This window comes from Borostomias antarcticus, assembly GCF_949987555.1.
Source record: "Borostomias antarcticus genome assembly, chromosome: 15".
Taxonomy (NCBI): domain Eukaryota; kingdom Metazoa; phylum Chordata; class Actinopteri; order Stomiiformes; family Stomiidae; genus Borostomias; species Borostomias antarcticus.
Window position 1 is genome coordinate 10,683,667 of NC_140248.1, and position 20,516 is coordinate 10,704,182.

Here is a 20,516-nt window from a genome sequence, read left to right on the forward strand (position 1 = left end):
GTGTGTGAGAGAGAGAGAGAGAGAGAGAGAGAGAGAGTGTGTGTGTATGTGTGTGTGTGTGTGTGTGTGTGTGTGTGAGAGAGAGAGAGAGTGTGAGAGAGAGAGAGAGAGAGAGAGAGAGTGTGTGTGTATGTGTGTGTGTGTGTGTGTGTGTGTGTGTGTGTGTGTGTGTGTGTGTGTGTGTGTGTGTGTGTGTGTGTGTGCATCAAAGAGAGAGAGCCAGACAGAGAGAGACAAAGGATTTTGTTGCCGCTCTGCTTTTGGAACCCTGCAGTTGTTACTGGAGCAGGTGAGAATGACACTTGGGATATTCACACAGACACACGTTCATAGGCACTCATTAGACACTTAAGCACACACCACAGTCATCACACACCGAGAGTGACACCAGGGGAGGCGGGGTTAGGGGAGGAGATTCGAAGGGTGCATTTTGAGAGAGAGGGAGAGGGAGAGAGTCGTCTGGAGTGTGTGTACTGTAGATATGTGTAGGCTTGTTTATGTTCAGAGACTGTCTCAACTGACTTTGAAAGTCAGAAGAGAGTAAGAGCACAGGGTGGACAGAGAGAGAGAGAGAGAGAGAGAGAGAGAGACAGTGTAAAGGACAAACTGAAATAACCAGAGATAGGGAGCAACAGAAACACAGGCAGTATGCTGCAGCAGGTTCTTATTGCACTCTTTCGTTTCTTCAGGGGAAGACAGGTGTGCCTGCCGGTGGAAGAAAGAGGAGTGTACTCAGACTCTATACAGGTAGGACTCTGCTCTCCTTTTCTCTCTATCTACACTACCTCAGCATTATAACAGCAGAGCCTCAACAGGATTGGATCGTGAGCTATGCCAGTCTGTCAGTCACATCTGTCACTATAGTGACAGCTGTTAGTCCTGCAATGGACAAGAGCCAGTCAACATGCAATGGTGAACTGAGTGGAGGGGATCTTACATGCAGGGGTTACCTGGTTTCCTTCCATTTTCATGCTCAGCTGGTCGTTAAGGGGCTTGCTGCAATGCTGAGCTGAATAGACTTGTTATCTGCAGCTTGACTTTCCTGTTTGGCCAATCGTTTCGACCTGTAGGCCATGCCTGTCATATCGCAGTGGTGTCTGAACCAGGGTTGCTAGCAGAGCTACAGCACCGAAACATTGCACCGATTTACTGATTTACTGCCTGCAGTCGTGCACATATTTTCACTTACCTGTGAGAGGCCAGGCAGTGGGGCTCCTCTAATCCTCTGTTTTTTGTCTTTGTCCGGGATCATGACCTCCCCATGGTCCTCCTCTGCTATTTGAGGAAGATTCCAAAACCCCCGTCAGCCCCCCAGACAGCCTGCATGTTCTGATCCACACTGAGGCGGACGGAGCCTTGTCTATATTTGGGCATCCCCAAAGTGTTTTGGATTAAAGGTGCTAGTGAATAGTTTGGAACTGAGCATGGGAAAACTGGACTGGGCTGTTATGGCTCTCTCCTTCCCTCTGTTTCTCTCTGTGGCACACACCATGTCGCCTCTCCCTCCCACAGCGCAGACAGATAGATAGATAGATAGATAGATAGATAGATAGATAGATAGATAGATAGATAGATAGATAGATAGATAGATAGATAGATAGATAGATAGATATTAGATATAATATAAAATAATACAATATAATAGCTGAAAGCTGCTAAAGACGTGTCCATGAAACGTCTGAGCACCAAAATAAACAGTCTATCATAGCCTTATGTTTGCTGACTGTCTGCTGTGCTGAGTGGACAGCCTTGTTTGGCCAGTGGAGACCCCAGAGGTAAAATGAGCAATTAGCGTTAGTTCAGCGTTTGAATCAGTCTATTCCTGGATGCTTTACAGAGTGACAAGTTCTGAAATCCTAGCTTTTGCACCCTCCCATTAAAAAGAAATTCTAGGTTGTTGTTTTGGAAGGGTTTTTTAGGTTTGACTCCCGGGGCCTCATGTCAGAGAGGCAGCCTCTCTACAACAGTGAACCGGTGTCGTGTCCTCTGAGAGGCTCAGCCCTGGCAGCCCTGCGGTGCAGCTCTCCTCCTCCAAATGGCTGCTCAGACCTGCTCTGGTTGCATGTGAACACCAAGACGCATATGCTTCTTAGAGATGCTACAGGAGCCAACGCTAACCCTGTGGTGCGTTTCCTGCCAGTTCTCCTCAGTCACCAGAGATGTGTCTGCTTGTGCTCGGTACTCGGCTCTGGCACCTATCGCCCAGAGACTGGGCTGCAGACACACGCAGGCCTGTTGGGAAGCCCGTGTTGCCATCTTAGTGCCTAAAGATCGCTTCTCTCCACAGTCACGCGTAGCTCTGACAGTATGCAGACCATGAGGTAAAAATAGGGAAAGTATTTGTGGGTCACACAACTGGCAGGCAGATCAATAGGGTCCAAATCCACAGACAGCTGAGTCAGCATGCTATCTAGCTGACCTTTACCCTTTGGCCTGTCTGCAGATACCAATGGTGATTGTGTGGTTGTTACTATACAGGCAAGAGGGAATTTGACGGCAAGTCTCTGTTTATCTAGACTGTTTGGAAAGAGTTCCGCACTCGTATTTATATCCACCCACAGAGGGCCATTTTCTCATGACCCTCACACACACACACACAAACACACACACACACACACACACACACACACACACACACACACACACACACACACACACACACAGAGACAGCTGCCCCCTCCAACTTAACGTCATTACAATTCTAAGGTCTGACCCTCAGATGAACACTGCAGTGCAGATGCTGTGCAATAAACTGTGGAGACAAAGCTGGTCGGGGCGTTAGCTCCCTCTCCTCGCGTATCAGTAGGGTTTACCTTTTCATTTCTTCCTCTCTCATACGTAGAGGGCTGGATGGATGACAGGTGTTTGATGAGAGTATATAAGCTGTCAAACTAATGAATAGCGGAGCGTCGACGGTGTTGACACTCCCCGCGAGGATAGGCTACTGGAGATGTTATGACATGTCAGGGTGCCACTGTTGTTCTGAGTGATGAGGGAGGCGTTTCAACACATGCTTAATGTTGTGTATTTCACAGTATCTTCTAGTGGGTTTAAGAAGCTAGCACATCAGGACCCGGAGCATTGAAAACAATGAAAATAGATTAACGACAGTGTTAACAGATGAATAGAAATGCTGGGATGTAGATGAGAAGATGGATGCCCAGGTTTATTTTGCAACTTTGTCCGGTGTACCGTTGAGACCTGGCTCTGTGTCACCTCTAGGTCTGTCCTAGTTTACAGTGTCCCAGTCTTGTCTCAGTTGGTCTCATTATCTGTATTACGGCCTATTTCAGACTTTCAGACAGCAACATTCGGACCCATGGCCTAGTTCCATACACACAACTCTCCTAAGAATACCATACAAAATTATACAACATTATTCAACATGCTTACAGTACAGCTTACAGTAGTGGCCTTGTGAGTACCAAGCAGCAAGACCTGTGGTTAATAATTCAAACAAGATCTCCGCTCTTAAAAGAAACTAATGTATCGCCACATCTCAAGATGGCTCACTATTGTTTACAGGACGAAGTCTGAGTTCCTTTTCAAGATAAACACTTAGATGTGTGTTTGTGTGTGCATACGTGTGTGTGTGTGTGTGTGTGTGTGTGTGTGAGAGAGAGAGAGAGAGATCAAGGTAGATTAATGCTCGCTCATTCGTTATAGTTCCTGTCTGGTCTTGTTCACTCTCTCGTTAATGCAACACTTCTCCTGCTGAGTGCTAGAACATGACTTTGTCAAATCCCAGTTCAGTTCAGCACTAGCTAGTATTTTGTTATTTGGGACACTGACCCTGTGGTACAGTGAGTGACCAAGGCTGAGTTTTCTCCCAGAAATAAATGAGTGTGAAGTGTTGTTACACCAGAGGGTCAATGATCTTCAATGTATCAAGTACTTTTGTATTTCAGAAAACAAGATGAAAGAGGAGTTGTTTTAATCAAATCAAACTTCATTTGTAAAGTGCATTTCATATGGAGAGGCAACACAATGCGCATTACAGAGAGTGGGGGGGGGGGGACATAGATCCAACCCCTACATTTTCCAGAGGGAAGCAAATAACAGTTCATCCGGGGGCCGAAAAGGTGAGCTGTAAAAATTATTCCCTGACATTTCAGTGAGACAATTGAGCAAACTCCTGTAAAATGTTTGCAATGTTTACAAGCCTATTGGCTAGGAACATTTATACAGCACTAAACATAGTCTAAGTACTTCATAAAACATGACTATCAGTAGAGTAGATAAAACTTAACAGAGATGTTGTAGGTCAACATTGTAGGCCATTAGATGTTAGCTATCCCTGTAGTCCATAATAGAATATATAAGTGTATCACATAATGAGGCAAAATACGCACTTACTGTAGCAGACAGGCTCCTAAAGAATATAGAGTAAACTTGTTTTCTTACATTAGGCCATAATGGAAAATATCTCAAACGTCAGGCTGTAATGACGAGTCAAATAGAAAGAGTCAAGCTCAATGGTAAAATGGAGTGGGTACTAAAAAGCCCTGCTGACACTGGGTAAGGTGCTGCTATTGTCCATAAGGTTACTGTGACATTTAGTATACCGTAGATGACCTCACTCAGACACATTACACCACATGCAGTCTCGTGCGCCCATCCCTCCCCAGACCCTCCTGGCCCTCTGGCCGAATCAACATCTCTATATGTGTCCTGACGTCTGTCTTACTCACACAGTTTGTGTGTATCTGTTTCTCTGGGCGTTTCCCTATTCAGAGGTCAACATGTTGCTGCCTGTGCACTAGCGTTAAACTTCACGTCAGCCTACTGTTTGCCTCTGAACTTTCTCACTTTTGTAAGATAAAACGCCAGATGGTATCCAAGCATGATTACAATGCTCAGATGTGACCCCTCCCTGTCTCTTGCACACTCCACAATAAACACAGAGGTCTGTACGCTTGCTCTACCCTCTTAATTACAAGTTAAACATCACTTCATGTTGAACATGTTGACCAGCTTGATAATCTCATACAAGAATCCATGAGAGTGGTTGTTTGTTTGTTTGTTTATTTGAGTGTGTGTGTGTGTGTGTGTGTGTGTGTGTGTGTGTGTGTGTGTGTGTGTGTGTGTGTGTGTGTGTGTGTGTGTGTGTGTCCACATGTGTGGGCGTGTGTGTGTGCATGTGTGTGTGCAGGAAGCAGAACAAGACTTCATGGTATGCATGTGCATCATTCTAAGACCTAATGCATCTCTGAGAGTTGAAATACATCCAAGGTTTATTACTTGCATCAATAAATGATCATGCAATATAAACCCAGCAAGCTCTCCAAGGTGCTCTCTTTAGAGTATGATCTAATATCCTAGTGATGTCAATACTGACAAACAAACCCCTTATTCTCCATGTTTGATTTAATATGATAAATGCAGAAACCATGAAGGCTTATTTCCTTACTTGAAGAAACACATTGTTTATAATTCATTGAGACTTGAATGCTTGAGCAGCTCTTGATTTTGGTCCATTTTCATCTAATAATATGGATGCCAATTTCTGTCAAGTCAAGAGCAGGACAATTATTTTAAAGTTGGTGCTCTCTACATTTTCACTTTGATGCGTCGAGTTATCCATGTCACCATTGGTTGACAGCTTGAGTATTTACAATACCATGAATGAGATGTGGCGTAATATTCTTCGGACTGGTTTCTGCCTAGTGAGTACAGTATGTTGCGAGTGTAAACGGTCTGGCTGTATTCTACAGTGCATGTGTCTCCAGTGAATATGAACTCCTGGAGAGACAGCTCTGTGTGAATAACATCCAGATCCCATTCCTCCTGCCAACAGTATTCCGTTGTGTGTTTGCGCACTTGTGGCAAAATATTGAACACCTTTTTCCCCACTATACTTAATTTCCCAGGATGCATTGCTCCGGCTGGCCATGGTCATCGACTCCTCGTCCCTGCGGGATGCTATCAGAGACGCCCTCCAGGCTGTCCTCTCAGAAGTGGTGCGTATCTACTCTCTTTTATCACCAGGAAATGAATGCATGATCAACGCCATACACTCAAATCAACTGATGTCAGTGAATATTGAAAATTAAAAGGCGGCCATTAAAAAGGGATCTACATAATTGATTAGCAACTATAGCATCGTTTCAAATCCCACTGACCATCAGGCTTGCCCCTGCTCTTTCCCACAGGACTTTGTGTATGTGTATCTGGTAGAGGCAGACACTGGACACTACTGGTGTGAAGACCCTCCACATGAGCTGCAACAGGAGGGGAGGCTCAGGTAGCCATTATGAGAACGCAACTATGTTATACTATTGCCCATCATTGCCCTAGTTTTAACAAAGCGAAATGTTCCCGGAATCCTCTACCCCTCCTAACCCTCTCTCTCTGACAGGGACGTGGTTGTTCAGCAGAGTAGGGTAGCATGTGTAGCCCTGCCCCCCTCGGAGCTGCAGGAGCAGCAGAGACAGAACCTCACAGAATCACTGCAAGGGGATAAAAGAGGTGTGTGTGTGTGCGTGTGTGTGTGTGTGTGTGTGTGTGTGTGTGTGTGTGTGTGGTGTGTATGTGTGTGCACAATATGTAGGTTACATGTGGTGAGTTGAGGGTGTCTGCCATGGTCCTTATCTTAGCCCCCTCTTCTCTCTTGCCATCTCTGTCATCCCTCCACCAAAATAGTTGTAATCATCCCCATCCTGGACCAGGACCATGGTGCTGCTGCTGCTGCCCTCCTTTTGGTGAGTTTGCTTCATGGAACAATTCCATGTCTGTCTTTGATTTAATGTACACTGGGAAAGATCAAGGTGGCACTTTGTCAAACACCTCAGCCTACTTTTTCTGGAACCGACGGTCTTTAACCCTGGCTTTTTTTTCCTTACTGGAAAGGTTTGCTGCACACAACCCACTGAAGCCCAGGAACAAAGTCTTGACATCCTGGAGAAACATGTACGACTGCTATCTCCTCTTTCGAACCCATTCTCTGTGTGGTTTTATCACAACATGCTGAGGCAAAAGGTGTTCCACTATTTGACAGAGCGCTCTGTTTGTCCCCGTCAAGGTCGCAGTAGCTTGTAGCAGAGTCCAAGCTCTACAGGGTCAGAGGGTCACACCGAGGTTACAGGTCATCAGGAGACTCAGCCAATCCCAGACTCCCTCATTCGTGTCCAGGACCTCCACGCCCGATGTGGAAAGCAGTGCTCTCGACCAGCAGATCCTGAGACTGTGTGGTATGAATTGAACTTTTATATGACTATACAGTATGTAGTATGAAATTAAAAAAAAAAAGATGTTGTCATAGTGTGTGTATATACAGTCGTGTGCATTTCTCTCCTTGCGTAGGCGAGCTGCATGACCTGGATGCTGCTTCTCTCCAGCTTAAAGTCCTTCAATATGTGAGTTCTCTTCTGTTCAAAGAGAATCTTGAATTCATTGTTTGTTTTGGAAACATCTGTTTGACAGAATGATATGTGTGTTTCACAGCTGGAGCAGCAGACCCAGTCAGTGTGCTGTTGTCTGCTTCTGGTTTCAGAAGACACTCAACAGCTGTTCTGCCAGGTAAACACATTTGCACATACACACTCGCAGACACACACAGATATGTAATTGATATACTGTATATAAAATATATATAATTGTATCAAATACACAGTAGACTGAGGTGCTTTTGTTTACTGTCAGGTAGTGGGAGACAAGGTTTTGGATCAGGAGATCAGCTTTCCTGTAAGTAACCCAGTCTCTCTTTACAACACTCTTTAGTATCACCTGTTCCCCTGCTGCTAACGATTGATTAAGTCTGTCTGTCTTTCTGTCTGTCTTCCTGCCTGTGTTTCAGCTGACATTTAGCCAACTAGGACATGCCGTGAACAAGAAGAAAAGCATCTCCCTGGAAGATGTCACTCCAGTAACCACAATGTTTTCCTCTTATTAATGTAGTGGTTTCTGATTATAAAAGTCATATTCTGTATTAATGTGTGCTGGTTCCTTCTCCCTCTGACTAATCCCTGTAGGATGAACATCAGCAGATGAACAGCACTCTGGGATTTGAAGTCCTCTCCATGCTGTGTGTCCCTGTTGAGTGCCGGGCCACCTCTAAGGTTGTGGCCCTCGCCTGTGCCTTTAACAAGAAGGATGCAGACAGGTGTGTAAAACTCTCATTTACACGTTTACTCCCACATGAAACACATTGAGAGCTGTATGTCACAGTAGACTGAGTATTCAAAATGCTAACTTTACGTGTGTGTGTGTGGGTTTGCTCCTCAGACACACAGAAGCAGATGAGCACATAGTCCATCACTGTTTCCGCTACACATCCTCAGTGCTGACCAGCACCTTGGCCTTCCAGAAGGAGCAGAGACTCAAGTTTGAATGTCAGGTGAGGAGGTCCCACGTGTCTACACTAAAACACTGACCTTCAAAACAGTTGTTATTCACCTCTATTTATCATCTGCATATTTTGTCTGTACTTCTAGGCTCTGCTGAAGGTAGCCAAAAACCTCTTCACGCATCTGGGTAAATACCACATTCCTACAGTAATATACATACTGTACCGGCACAATATTACCCAGAGTGCTCTCTGTCAGTGAGAAACTCTATGTTTTTGTCTCTCTCTGTCTCTTTAGATGATGTATCGGTGCTACTGAAAGAGATCGTTGCAGAAGCACGGAGCCTCACCAGTGCAGAAATGTAAGTCCTCAAACATTCCCCCAAATCAGACGTACGCTGATTGTAGCCATGTAGGCTTCTGTTCTCACCGGACTCGACTCTTCCAGTTGCTCCGTGTTCCTGCTGGACAAAGTCAGCCATGAGCTGGTGGCCAAGGTGTTTGACGGAGGTGTGGTTATCGATGAGGAGGTGGGTCTTCCTCCTCTAAGGCCTATAGAAAGCTAGGTTGTGTTGCTGGTCGGTGGCACGGGTGTTTTAACGGTGCTGTCGTCCCCTGGTCTCAGACAGAGCTGCGCATCCCTGCTGACCAGGGCATAGCTGGCCACGTGGCCACCACAGGCCAGATCCTGAACATCACGGACGCCTACTCACACCCGCTCTTCTACCGCGCTGTGGACGCCAGCACGGGCTTCCACACACGCAACATCCTCTGCTTCCCCATCAAGGACGAGCATGGGGGTCTGTTCTGTCTGTTTCCTCTCCCTCTCTCTCTCTGATAACCAACCATCCACTCCTCTCTCTCACTCTCTCTTTCTCTCTTTCTGTCCAATAACCAACCATCCACTCCTCTCTCTCACTCTCTCTTTCTGTCCGATAACCAACCATCCACTCCTCTTTCTCTCTCTCTCTCTCTTTCAGAGGTCATAGGTGTGGCTGAGCTGGTCAACAAGACCAATGGGCCGTGGTTCACCCGCCTGGACGAGAACCTGGCCACGGCCTTCTCTATCTACTGTGGCATCAGCATCGCTCATGTGCGTGACATCGTCTTGGCGTAAACAACACTGCCCTATTGCTGTCGTTCAGTATCAGGTGTGCGGTAATACAGCTTTATGGCTGCGTCTTTGAGGTTTTGATGATTGAAGCCTGTGCCCTCTCCTCCACCAGTCCCTCCTCTATAAGAGGGTCCATGAGGCCCAGTTCAGGAGTCAGCTGGCCAACGAGATGATGAAATACCACATGAAGGTACATACACCCCTCTGACTGATCCTAAATCCAGGATGTTCTACTTTAATCCTAATCCTATCCGTAAAGTTGTCTGATGAAGACCTGAGCGGTTGAAACGTTGTTTGTAGCCAATAAAAGAGTACTGGGAGCATTAATCCAGTGTGCAGATCTTTTCAACCTTCTAGACATTCTACTTTAAACCTAATCCAGCCTGGTCAGCAGAATGACCCTTCACCTCTGCCCCTCAGGTGTCCGAGGAGGAAGTGACACGGTTGCTGACGGCGGGTATCCAGCCTGTCGCCGACATCCATCCCAGCTTCTCCAGGTTCACCTACACGCCACGCTCCCTGTCCGATGACAGCACACCCTTGGTGAGACACCGCCTAGGGAGTCTTCCTTTAAGGGTTTAGCTTGGACCTGTGGTGTTGATGTAGATGGGTTCTTGTAAAGCTCTTTGTGGCCTCATCAACAAGAAATGAGACCCCCACTGACACTATTTAGCTTGTAATAAAAAAGGTATTGTTTATTGTATTGTATCACTTTGTTATTGTATTTTGCACTGTCCCGTCTTGTTCCTGCATTATGTTTATTGTCTATTTTGAGATTTTTTGTAGATTATATTGTATACTGCACTTTATCATTTCGTTATTGTATTTTGCACTGTCCTGTCTTGTTCCTGCACTATGCTTATTGTCATGCTCAACAGACCTAGACAAATTCCTCATAGGTGCAAACCTACTTGGCTGAATAAAAAATCTGAATCTGAATCTTGTGACATTGCGTATCAAAATGAGCTATTGAACTGAAAGTTGATTTTGACTATTGTGACACCTTGGGTTACTTGAAATATACCATGTTTTATGTTCTCCCTCATGTCTAGGCTATTATCAGCATGTTTGAGGACATGGGCTTCATAAATACTTTCAAGATCAACATGCACACACTGGCCAGGTGAGGATTCCTTCCACACACAGACACCCTCATACACACATGCTCAGTTCCTCACTCACACAGACACTATCACACACACACACACACACACACACACACACACACACACACACACACACACACACACACACACACACCTATGCTCAGTCCTTCTTTCCTCCACTTCTGGTTGTCAATGTCGTAGGTTCTGTCTGATGGTGAAGAGGGGATACAGAGATCCTCCCTACCACAACTGGATGCATGCCTTCTCAGTGTCCCATTTCTGCTACCTCCTCTGTAAAAACCTGGAACTCTCCAACTGCCTGGAGTAAGAACACTCTCACACACACACACACACACACACACACACACACACACACACACACACACACACACACACACATTTACGCAGAGAAACTGTACCTTTGACTCGTTCCCCATGTTTCAGGGACATAGAGATTTTTGCACTGTTCGTTTCCTGCATGTGTCATGATCTGGATCACAGAGGAACCAACAACTCCTTCCAGGTTGCGTCGGTAAGGACATTTTGTTTCCCTCCAAAAAGACACACACAGGCACATTTACGCTTTCACGCAGTCATGTAACTCATTTGGATGACGGGCTGGTCTGTCTTCTTCAGAAATCTGTTTTGGCTGGCCTGTATAGCTCTGAAGGATCTGTGCTGGAGGTAAAATCAAAGTTTATAATGAATCAGTGTTACTCTACACCATCTGGTTTCATATAAGGAACGACACTTTGCTGAGGCAATAATCACATTTAATTATAACAGGCTATCAAACAGGCATGCCCTGACAGGGCCTGGTGATAAATTGGCACTTTGCTGTCCCCCGTGGGATATAAAGTGTCATTTCAGCCATACCGTTGACTATGAACTGGCTCTTTTTCTGTCTTTGCAGAGACACCACTTTGCTCAGGCCATTGCCATCCTCAACACCCAGGGCTGTAATATCTTTGAGAAGTTCTCCAGAAAGGTAAACTGATCAAAGCATTAGAGGGAACTTCCTCTTTGCTCACAGAACTTGAAATTGAATAGGAGTGGTATTCTACTATGTTCTCCCATGTGCCTTGTTGTTGTCAGGACTACCAGAGGATGTTAGACCTGATGAGGGATATCATCCTGGCCACAGACTTGGCGCACCACCTTCGGATCCTCAAAGACCTGCAGAAGATGTCTGACAGTCAGTACCTAAACACTAGCACCTCATTGTATTATGATGCCTGATATCCCTCTCCCATGATCCATCTCCTCTCATAGTCATCCTGCTCTCTGCTCTCTCTCCCTCCAGAGGGTTACGACGTGAGCGACCCCCAGCATCATAATCTGCTCCTGTGCCTGATCATGACCTCCTGTGACCTCTCAGACCAGACCAAGGACTGGAAGACCACCTGGAAGATCGCAGTAAGAATCGTCTCACATCTGAGCTGATAGCACGCCTCCCTTCACTCTTCTCACTTCTCCCAACTTTCTAACCTAATCTCTTCTAATCTTATGGAAGTTTGTTCACTTCATTCTTTTATTTGACATGATAAAGATGTGGAACAGCTATTATTTATTCACATAATCCCCATGGCTGTCTCTGTTACAGGGACTCATTTACAAGGAATTCTTTTCTCAAGGAGATCTGGTACGTGTGACAGTTGTGTCTGGGAAACTCTGAATACACTAGTTTTTTTTCTTCACATAAAACCTTTACAGAGTTGCTCTGTGTGTGTGTGTTTGTTTTCTGTGTGTATGTGTTTGTTTTCCTGCACGTGTGGTTCAGGAGAAGACTATGGGAAACCTACCGATCGAGATGATGGACAGAGAGAAGGCGTACGTCCCCGAGCTACAGATAGGCTTCATGGAACACATAGCCATGCCCATCTACAAGTAAGAACTCCATCCGCTCAAAGAATATCAGTATTATCAAAGACAATAGGATGTCATCTCGCAATGTCTTAGTATCTTTGATATAATGCAGTAGAAATTACAATCGTCCCTCTCCCTGCTTCACAGACTCCTGCAGGATCTGTTCCCTAAGTCGGCAGAGCTGTATAAGTCAGTTGCCTCCAATAGGCAGCTGTGGGCAAGCGTCTCCCACAAGCTCAACATCAGGGGACTGCCTGGTAACGACTCTTTGGACTTCCTGGATGAGGAATTTGCGCAGATGCAGGACGCGCCTGATGGACATGTTGGACAGATGGAAAAGTGTGGGGATGATGACCCACAGGCCCAGTGCTAATACTCTTGACTCATTTGTGTACAGAAATATAAATCCTATCACAGCAAAATGCTGTCTGAGAGACACATATATGATGATTAGTATGCCTTGGGGGAAGTTATATATGTGACTTGTTTTGAAAACCTTTTTTTCTGTTGCCTTGGGTTTGTTACTTTTTACTTTTGTGTGAATATTTAACAACATGGTTAATTAGGGTTATCAGGTAGAAATGATGTATAGTGAATGACTAAATGAATATTATGGCAGCTTGTATTTCTTTGTCTGTGTTGCCTTCAACAACTGCTGGCTAGATTTTTTTCCATTTTGGTGTTGTGTGCACTTTACATACACTGGGGATTTTCATTTTTAACAGCGTAGTTGATGAGTCAAATGAGAATCAATGTAAGACTATTAGGAGTTCCTTCACCTAATCCTCCCTCCAGATAAACTTTTCTGTATTTGGTCTAAATGTGGGTTTAAGGTTTCCTTATTTGAGGTGCTGCTTTGTGAGTTTATTTATAGCATGGGGACTATGCATACTTTGTCATGTAATTCTCAGTTCTTATGTTTGTATTTTCAATTTGTGCATAGGCCTACAGTACCATGGGCCACATATTCATCTGTGAAGTAAAACATGTTTTACACAATATGAAACACTAGTCATCATAACTGTAGTTTTGTGCTCCCCATCTCTCACGGATGATGATGATGATAATGATGATGATGATGATAATGATGATGATGATGATGATCCGGTAGCGGAGAAGGAGGGATATGTCAAGTAACCGGTAGGGGGGGTCACCCCGTACTAGAACCTCCACTAGGATGTAAACCGCTCCCTTGTTATTATTACTTAGAACTCTGGGAAAAGATGGCAGCTTCCTGTCCGTACCTCGGATTTACTGTTGCCGAATCCTAAGTACAGAAAACCCTTGCCTTCTGTTAACTTGTCACTCCCCGGACAAAACGTGTGTTTTGCTATAACGTTAGTGACTTGGAAACTTTAACTTACCAAGCCTGGCTAGTCATGGAGAAGAGTGGGAGCATCGACAGTCTGGGCTCGAAGCAATCCTCGTCAAGACAGCCAAGTGTTGATTCATTGTCCAGGTTGGGCTTTTAATTCCGCATTAGCTAGCTACTTGCTAACCAACCTGGTTGCTAACTACATGGCTACATTGCATAGTTTTTTAGGTAATTACCATGAGCTCTACAGGCTGTTTGGAAAAGCAGCTAGTTAGCTAGCCAACTAGACAAACTGGCTCCGCTGACATGCCTCTTAAGTTATAGCTAGAAGTTGATAATGCGCAAAGCTGTGCATTTTGAAAACGCTGAAGCTGTGTCCTCTGGCTAGATGTGTCTAAGTTCTTGCCATGTTCTTATTGACAGCACCTCTGATCGGTCGTCTCAAGCAAAGCCTCCCTCTGTGATGTCTTCTGACTCTGTATCCACCTCGGAGTTCTCCCCAGAATTGCGGGTAGGGGTACTGTAGCTAGATAGTTAAGTTAAGAGTTACTGGCCCAGCAATTATGGAGCCACGCTATAATACAGTCGGTTGTAAATTAAAATTAGATTTTAAATTTAAATTTAAACCTCTTCCTCCTCTTGTTCTTATTAGGGGAAGCCCACAGCTGTTGTCAAGGTATAGTACTCGTTTTTAGATGAGATTGACTGATTGCTACTTTTTGAATCATATCGATACATTGAATTTATCTTACACAGGTGCTCAGGGATTCAAACAAAGAGGAACCACAGCTACTACCAGAGGAAACTGTACAAGACATGGGTAGGTGGTCTGCCTTTCAATGGAATTGGTCACACTTTCTGCAAAGTAAACTGCTTAAAGGAGTAGTAAAGGGAAAATGCATGTTTAGCCCAGTTTTAAGGTTACTTGTGATCATATACAATGGTTCAGATCAAAACGTTGACAAAACTAGCACTTTTGAGAAAGTCTGATAATTGCTCTACCACCGTTTTGGTCATACAATGGATGTGGGTGGGCACCTTGAAAAATCATTCAAAAAATATGTTAAACTCTCAATTTCAAAGACAAGAAACTCACCGAGGTGTTAGTTGGCGTTCTGACATATAATTCGCCATAAAGTAAGATTCTAGTTAATCTGGAAAGGCTTTTTTTAAATATTTAGCATAGAACTATTTAGTCGCAGCACATACGTGTGTAAACGTCCGCAAACTAGGTAGCCTAGCAACATAAACAATAACAATAGCTACCGTAAGTAGTTCTGCTTCCTGAATCCCCTCTGGGGATTGATCTACACATCTACAACGGTCGCGTCAATTCAATGGATTTCATAAAATGATCAATAAAACCCTACAGGATTCATACTTAGCGGCGAATTTGATGCCAGAACACCAACGGACACCAATTACCCCCTCTGTGAGCTTCTTGTCTTTGAAATTGAGAGTTTAACATGTTTTTGAATGATTTTTCACGGTGCCCACCCACATCCATTGTATGACCTAAACGGTGGTAGAGCAATTATCAGACTTTCTCAAAAGTGCTAGTTTTGTCAACGTTTTGATCTGAACCATTGCATATGATCATAAGCAACCTTAAAACAGGGCTAAACATGCATTTCCCCTTTACTACTCCTTTAAACACGCATTCAAATTATTTTCTCTTTTCCTCAGCCAAAGATGTCACCTACATCTGCCCTTTTATTGGAGCACTGAGGGGAATGCTGACCGTGACCAACTACAGACTCTTCTTCAAATGCACAGACAGGGTATGTTTGCTAAAGTACCCCCTGGTCACATTCACAGTGAACCTGTGGACCAAGGACCAAGTCTCATATCTTCCTTCTTGACTCCTAGGAGCCGGCATTTGTGCTGGACCTGCCCCTGGGGGTAGTAAGTCGTGTGGAGAAGATCGGAGCTGCCTCTAGTCGTGGTGAAGTGTCTTATGGACTGGTCTGCAAGGTGAGTGAGTTTTCCACCAGGAACAGGACATTTCTTCTAGATTGCTACAGTTCACTGTTATATTCTGTGGAGTTTAAAAAATAGCGACAGCATTCCATCTGTGCTCCCATTCAGGATATCCGTAATCTGCGGTTTGCGCACAAACAGATGGAAGACTCGCTCAGGAAGTCCATTTTTGAGGTCCTGATGAAATTTGCCTTTCCTGTTTCCAATGGGCTGGTGAGTGAGTGACTATACGTCTCTGCCATCTAGAGTCTGTGCCATGTCTGTGCTTGCATGACCAACCTACCAGCTGGGGTTTTCTTCTCTGTCCCACCAGCAAATCTTCGCCTATGAGTATGGTCAGGTCTTTCCGGAAAATGGCTGGAAGGTGTACGACGCTATATCGGAATACAAAAGACAGGTATTTGAGAGATACTATAAACCAGCAGTAGCGCATATGGCCACGTTGATGTCGTGTTGATGTCGTGGGCTAACATGGAAGGATGTTTGTATTCTGTGGTAGGGTTTACCCAACGAGAGCTGGAGGATTACAAAAGTGAACGATCACTATGAGTTGTGTGACACCTACCCATCAACCCTGGTGGTGCCTGTCAACATGCCAGACGAGGAGCTGAAGAGAGTGGCTGGCTTCAGAGCCAAGGGCAGGATACCTGTGAGTTTAGCTTTTGTCTTTACCTCACCACTACCAACCCCCCCCCCCCCCCTCCCACCACCACCACACTACGCATTACCTGAACGCTCTGTGGTAATTTCCGTCTTCTATGTCACCACTGAAATATGTCACTGGCGTGGTGTACAGGCGCTGTCATGGATCCACCCGGAGAGCCAGGCCACAGTGACCCGCTCCAGTCAGCCCATGGTGGGAGTCAACGGCAAGCGCAGCAAAGAGGATGAGAAGTATCTTCAGGCCATCATGGATGCCAACGCTCAGTCCCACAAGCTCTTCATCTTTGATGCCAGGCCCAGCGTCAATGCAGCTGCTAATAAGGCAAGTCTGTGTCATTCAGCACAGTGTTTCTCTCACTGATCACTGTTCATTATATAAATTACTATGATTTTGTTGTTCAAAGATAACAATATGTTTTACTGCCTCAGATGAAAGGGGGAGGGTATGAGAGTGAGGACGCTTATCAAAATGCAGAGCTGGTCTTCTTGGACATCCACAACATTCACGTGATGCGTGAGTCGTTGCGCAAGCTGAAGGAGGTGGTGTACCCCAACATTGAGGAATCCCATTGGCTCTCCAACCTTGAGTCCACTCACTGGCTGGAGCATATCAAGGTGAGGATAGACTGTGAGGGAGCAACAAGTATATCAACATACAAGTGTTACCAAGATGCAGCGGTGCCCGCCTGTGTTGACCTATGAGTGGCCTGTGCAGCTGGTCCTTGCAGGGGCACTGCGTATCGCAGACAAGGTGGAGTCTGGGAAGACTTCGGTGGTGGTGCACTGTAGCGATGGCTGGGACCGTACTGCCCAGCTAACCTCCCTGGCCATGCTGATGCTGGACGGACACTACCGCACTATCCGTGGCTTCCAGGTGCTGCTGGAGAAAGAGTGGCTGAGCTTCGGACACCGCTTCCAGCTGGTAAACACCTCCTCTCTTTCTCCCTCTCTCTCTCAGACTGCGCAGTGTTCCCCATATTCTCGCTCACAAACCAAGCCACAACACCAGTCTGTTGACTCTAAACGATGGCAAACATTTGGGCTGCTTCCCCATTTGTACTCGGGTCGCTCAGTGTGCCAGGGGCCATGTCGGCTTTACACTTCCTGTTTCTTGCCCTTTGGGAAGCCACTCCTCTCACATGATTTCCTGTTCTCTTCCTTGCTCCTTTTTCCCTCAGAGGCTGGGTCATGGAGACAAGAACCACACCGATGCAGACCGCTCCCCTGTCTTCCTCCAGTTCATTGATTGTGTGTGGCAGATGACCCGGCAGGTGAGCGACAGCAGGTGGCGCTAATGTGTCATTTCGCTGGTGAGTCTTGGTCATCCACGGATGGTAATTTTACTGCTGTTGTCTGAAGTTCCCCGCAGCTTTCGAGTACAATGAGTATTTCCTGATCACCATCCTGGACCACCTGTACAGCTGCCTGTTTGGGACATTCTTGTGTAACAGTGAACAGCAGAGGGTAAAAGAGGTAAGAGCACCATCTGATGGGTTGTGATTGAGCTTATGTACCTGTCATTTATTGTTCTACAAATCAATACATTAGGATAAGTGAGGAAAACATATGTAATTTGCCCAGGGCTACCACCTACATGACACCTTTGGTTTTGTCAGGAGATTCCCAAGAGGACTGTGTCCCTGTGGTCCTACATCAACAGTCAGCTGGAGGAATTCACCAACCCTCTGTATGTGAACTACTCCAACCATGTGCTGTTCCCTGTAGTCAGCATGCGCCACCTGGAGCTCTGGGTGGGCTACTACATCCGCTGGAACCCTCGCATGAAGCCTCAGGTCTGCACAAACAGCCTCATTGTGATCATAGGAGGGATGATGATGATGATGATGATGATAGTGATAGTAGTAGTGGTAGTAGTGGTAGTGGTGGTGGTGGTGGTGGTGGTGGTGGTGGTAGTAGTAATAATAATAATAATGAGCATTACTTTTAACAGTCATAATCACATTTCATACTTATAACAGATCCCGCCTGCATATGAATGACATTATTTAAAGCTCTGTTTGCTCTCTGTATGGCTCATTGTGTCATTTGTTATTTGTGTCAGGAGCCTGTGCACCAACGTTACAAGGAGCTCCTTGGCAAGCGGGCGGAGCTTCAGAAGAGGGTGGAGGAGCTGCAGCGAGAGGTGACCAATCGCTCAGCCTCCTCCTCTGAAAGGGCGGGGTCTCCCACCCGCTCCATTACCCCTGTGCAGACCTTTGTTTGATGTGACTGACCCTGAGGATGGTGGGGTAGAGAACCTAAAGTTGGAGTCCCAGCACAGGCTGGTGCCAGAATCCCAATCATTAGACTGCACTGTAGAGGGTCTGCTTGGTTTGGTCCTGCTAGGGATGACACATCGCTATAGGAAGCAATCACCCAAGTGTTTGTAGAACCAGAGTACTGGTCTTGCTCCATCTCTCTGTTGCTCTAAAAGATGACGTCTGTAAGGGTCTGCCCCTCTGTTACCGACCACCTCACCACAGCCATACTCCACTGCACTGACCCCTGCGGGGCCATGAAGAGGATATGCAAATATACTATCAGAAGAGATATTAAACCCTTACATAAGTATGCGTTCAGCATATGAACTTAACTATATTCAGTATTAATGTTTTTTCTAGAGATGAAGTGAAATCAAGTGCACACTATGTTGAAACACTCAATTAATTCCTGTTCTGTGACAGCTGGCTGGAGAACTGTGAAAAGCCATGTTGTTAAAGCATGCATTAATAGTGTGTATATCTCTACTTGCCATACCTATTACAAATATTGTTTTGAGGTCAAAACACTAATAACTTGACCAAAATGGCTCTAGAAACGGCAAGATTATTACTGAATGGAATTTTTTTGTACCAAATAGGGGTGATTGGATGCGTGTTTGTAGTTAAGTATGTAGTAGTAAGTACATTCCATTTTAATATTTGGAGTGTTTTGAGTAATTTCCTCATAAGTTAACTGCACAGGTCTTCTCTTTTAGCCTCAGTTCATATGTATAATCTGCACTGAGGTTTGTGTCTCAGTCATGATATTTACTGGGTGTGATGGTGTGAAAGGTTTTTCAGTACTGGTAGACTTATGTACTAATAGACTACAAAGCCTGGTCTATACATATTATTGGTTGTCCTTTTGGCCTTACTTGAACATTAATATTCAAGAGCACTAATATTTATGTACATCTCTAACTCACATGCTATGGAGGAAGAATATTGGAGAAATCTGCTGAGTTGGTGCAAGGATCAGCAATTTTTTCCAAGGTCCAAGTTATGTTTCAAATGTAGAGTATGAATGGACCTGAGAATCTTTGCCTTATTCTATTCATACATGTCTAGAATTGTTACATTTTAGACTTAACTATTGAGTACAATGTGCTTAGTATGAGTTTTTAAGACAATAGTTTAACAAAGTGCTTCTTATAAGGTCATCCATAGGCTTGTCATTCAGTAAGTAGGCTACTCTTTCTGTGAAGTGGAATGAATAGTCCGTTTATATAGAAACTACAATCTCAACATGAGTGTCAGGCTACATTATTTGGGGAGCATGTTCACAACTCTGAACCAGCATGCCTGCCTTACACAAGATGCAGTCATTTTGCAATTTCCCCCCGGGATCAATAAAGTACACTACTACTACACTACTATTTAAAACACTGATGGGCTGTGTCATGTGTGTGTTTATTAAAAAGGTGTTTTCTCCATTAGATTTGGTCTTTAAAATTATTTCTACATAGCCTAAACATTTTTTTGGGCATTATGCTGTGCCCTAGTTATAGGTGGGCATGCTGTATATGTTTAATCAACCAAGACAACACCTTAAACATTTGACTTAATACATCCTTTGTCTCTCATGACTGATTTGAAATGTCTTAACTAGCCAATACTCTTGTCTGTGGAATAATTCATTTAGTGAATTATTCTATTGAATTGGAGGCCATTCATGTGGATTTATTTTTTTTAACTGTCTCCTGTTACCATTCTAACCAGTGGTGTTTTGATAAGTTGTGTTTTCATTTATTTTTGTAGTAAGATTTCTTTAATTTTCAATATAGTAGATAACTTTAAGATGAAAGATTGAATGTTATACATCACAGCGCTATAATGTTTGAGCCACACCCCGGATTTACTACTCCATGATAGTCTTTGTGGCATTTGATTTCATCTGCTAAAGTAAATAAAAGAAAAAAATAGCAAA

General features: G+C 44.7%; 2 protein-coding genes across 2 annotated transcripts; both read left to right on the forward strand.

The window, feature by feature from the left end:
• Positions 1 to 648: 648 nt before the first annotated feature.
• Positions 649 to 12,743, forward strand: LOC311318774 (cGMP-dependent 3',5'-cyclic phosphodiesterase-like; the record flags this gene model as incomplete). Its single annotated transcript, XM_084450206.1, has 30 exons — positions 649 to 747; positions 5,871 to 5,960; positions 6,153 to 6,244; positions 6,359 to 6,468; positions 6,643 to 6,701; positions 6,850 to 6,909; positions 7,022 to 7,190; positions 7,303 to 7,355; positions 7,444 to 7,518; positions 7,642 to 7,683; positions 7,796 to 7,864; positions 7,971 to 8,101; positions 8,224 to 8,335; positions 8,433 to 8,472; positions 8,583 to 8,646; positions 8,733 to 8,814; positions 8,910 to 9,084; positions 9,265 to 9,377; positions 9,511 to 9,588; positions 9,819 to 9,941; positions 10,451 to 10,521; positions 10,706 to 10,828; positions 10,949 to 11,036; positions 11,141 to 11,188; positions 11,418 to 11,492; positions 11,600 to 11,699; positions 11,808 to 11,920; positions 12,108 to 12,146; positions 12,285 to 12,391; positions 12,518 to 12,743. 30 exons carry the CDS (start codon positions 649 to 651, stop codon positions 12,741 to 12,743), a joined length of 2,826 nt encoding a protein of 941 aa, XP_084306332.1.
• A 958-nt stretch (positions 12,744 to 13,701) lies between these two features.
• On the forward strand, positions 13,702 to 20,437 carry mtmr2 (myotubularin related protein 2). Its single transcript, XM_084449896.1, has 16 exons — positions 13,702 to 13,829; positions 14,109 to 14,196; positions 14,338 to 14,361; positions 14,442 to 14,505; positions 15,372 to 15,466; positions 15,555 to 15,659; positions 15,774 to 15,878; positions 15,979 to 16,062; positions 16,165 to 16,314; positions 16,462 to 16,650; positions 16,758 to 16,943; positions 17,044 to 17,250; positions 17,507 to 17,599; positions 17,688 to 17,801; positions 17,945 to 18,121; positions 18,391 to 20,437. Exons 1-16 carry the CDS (start codon positions 13,750 to 13,752, stop codon positions 18,550 to 18,552), a joined length of 1,923 nt encoding a protein of 640 aa, XP_084306022.1. The 5' UTR covers positions 13,702 to 13,749; the 3' UTR covers positions 18,553 to 20,437.
• The last annotated feature ends 79 nt before the right edge of the window (positions 20,438 to 20,516 follow it).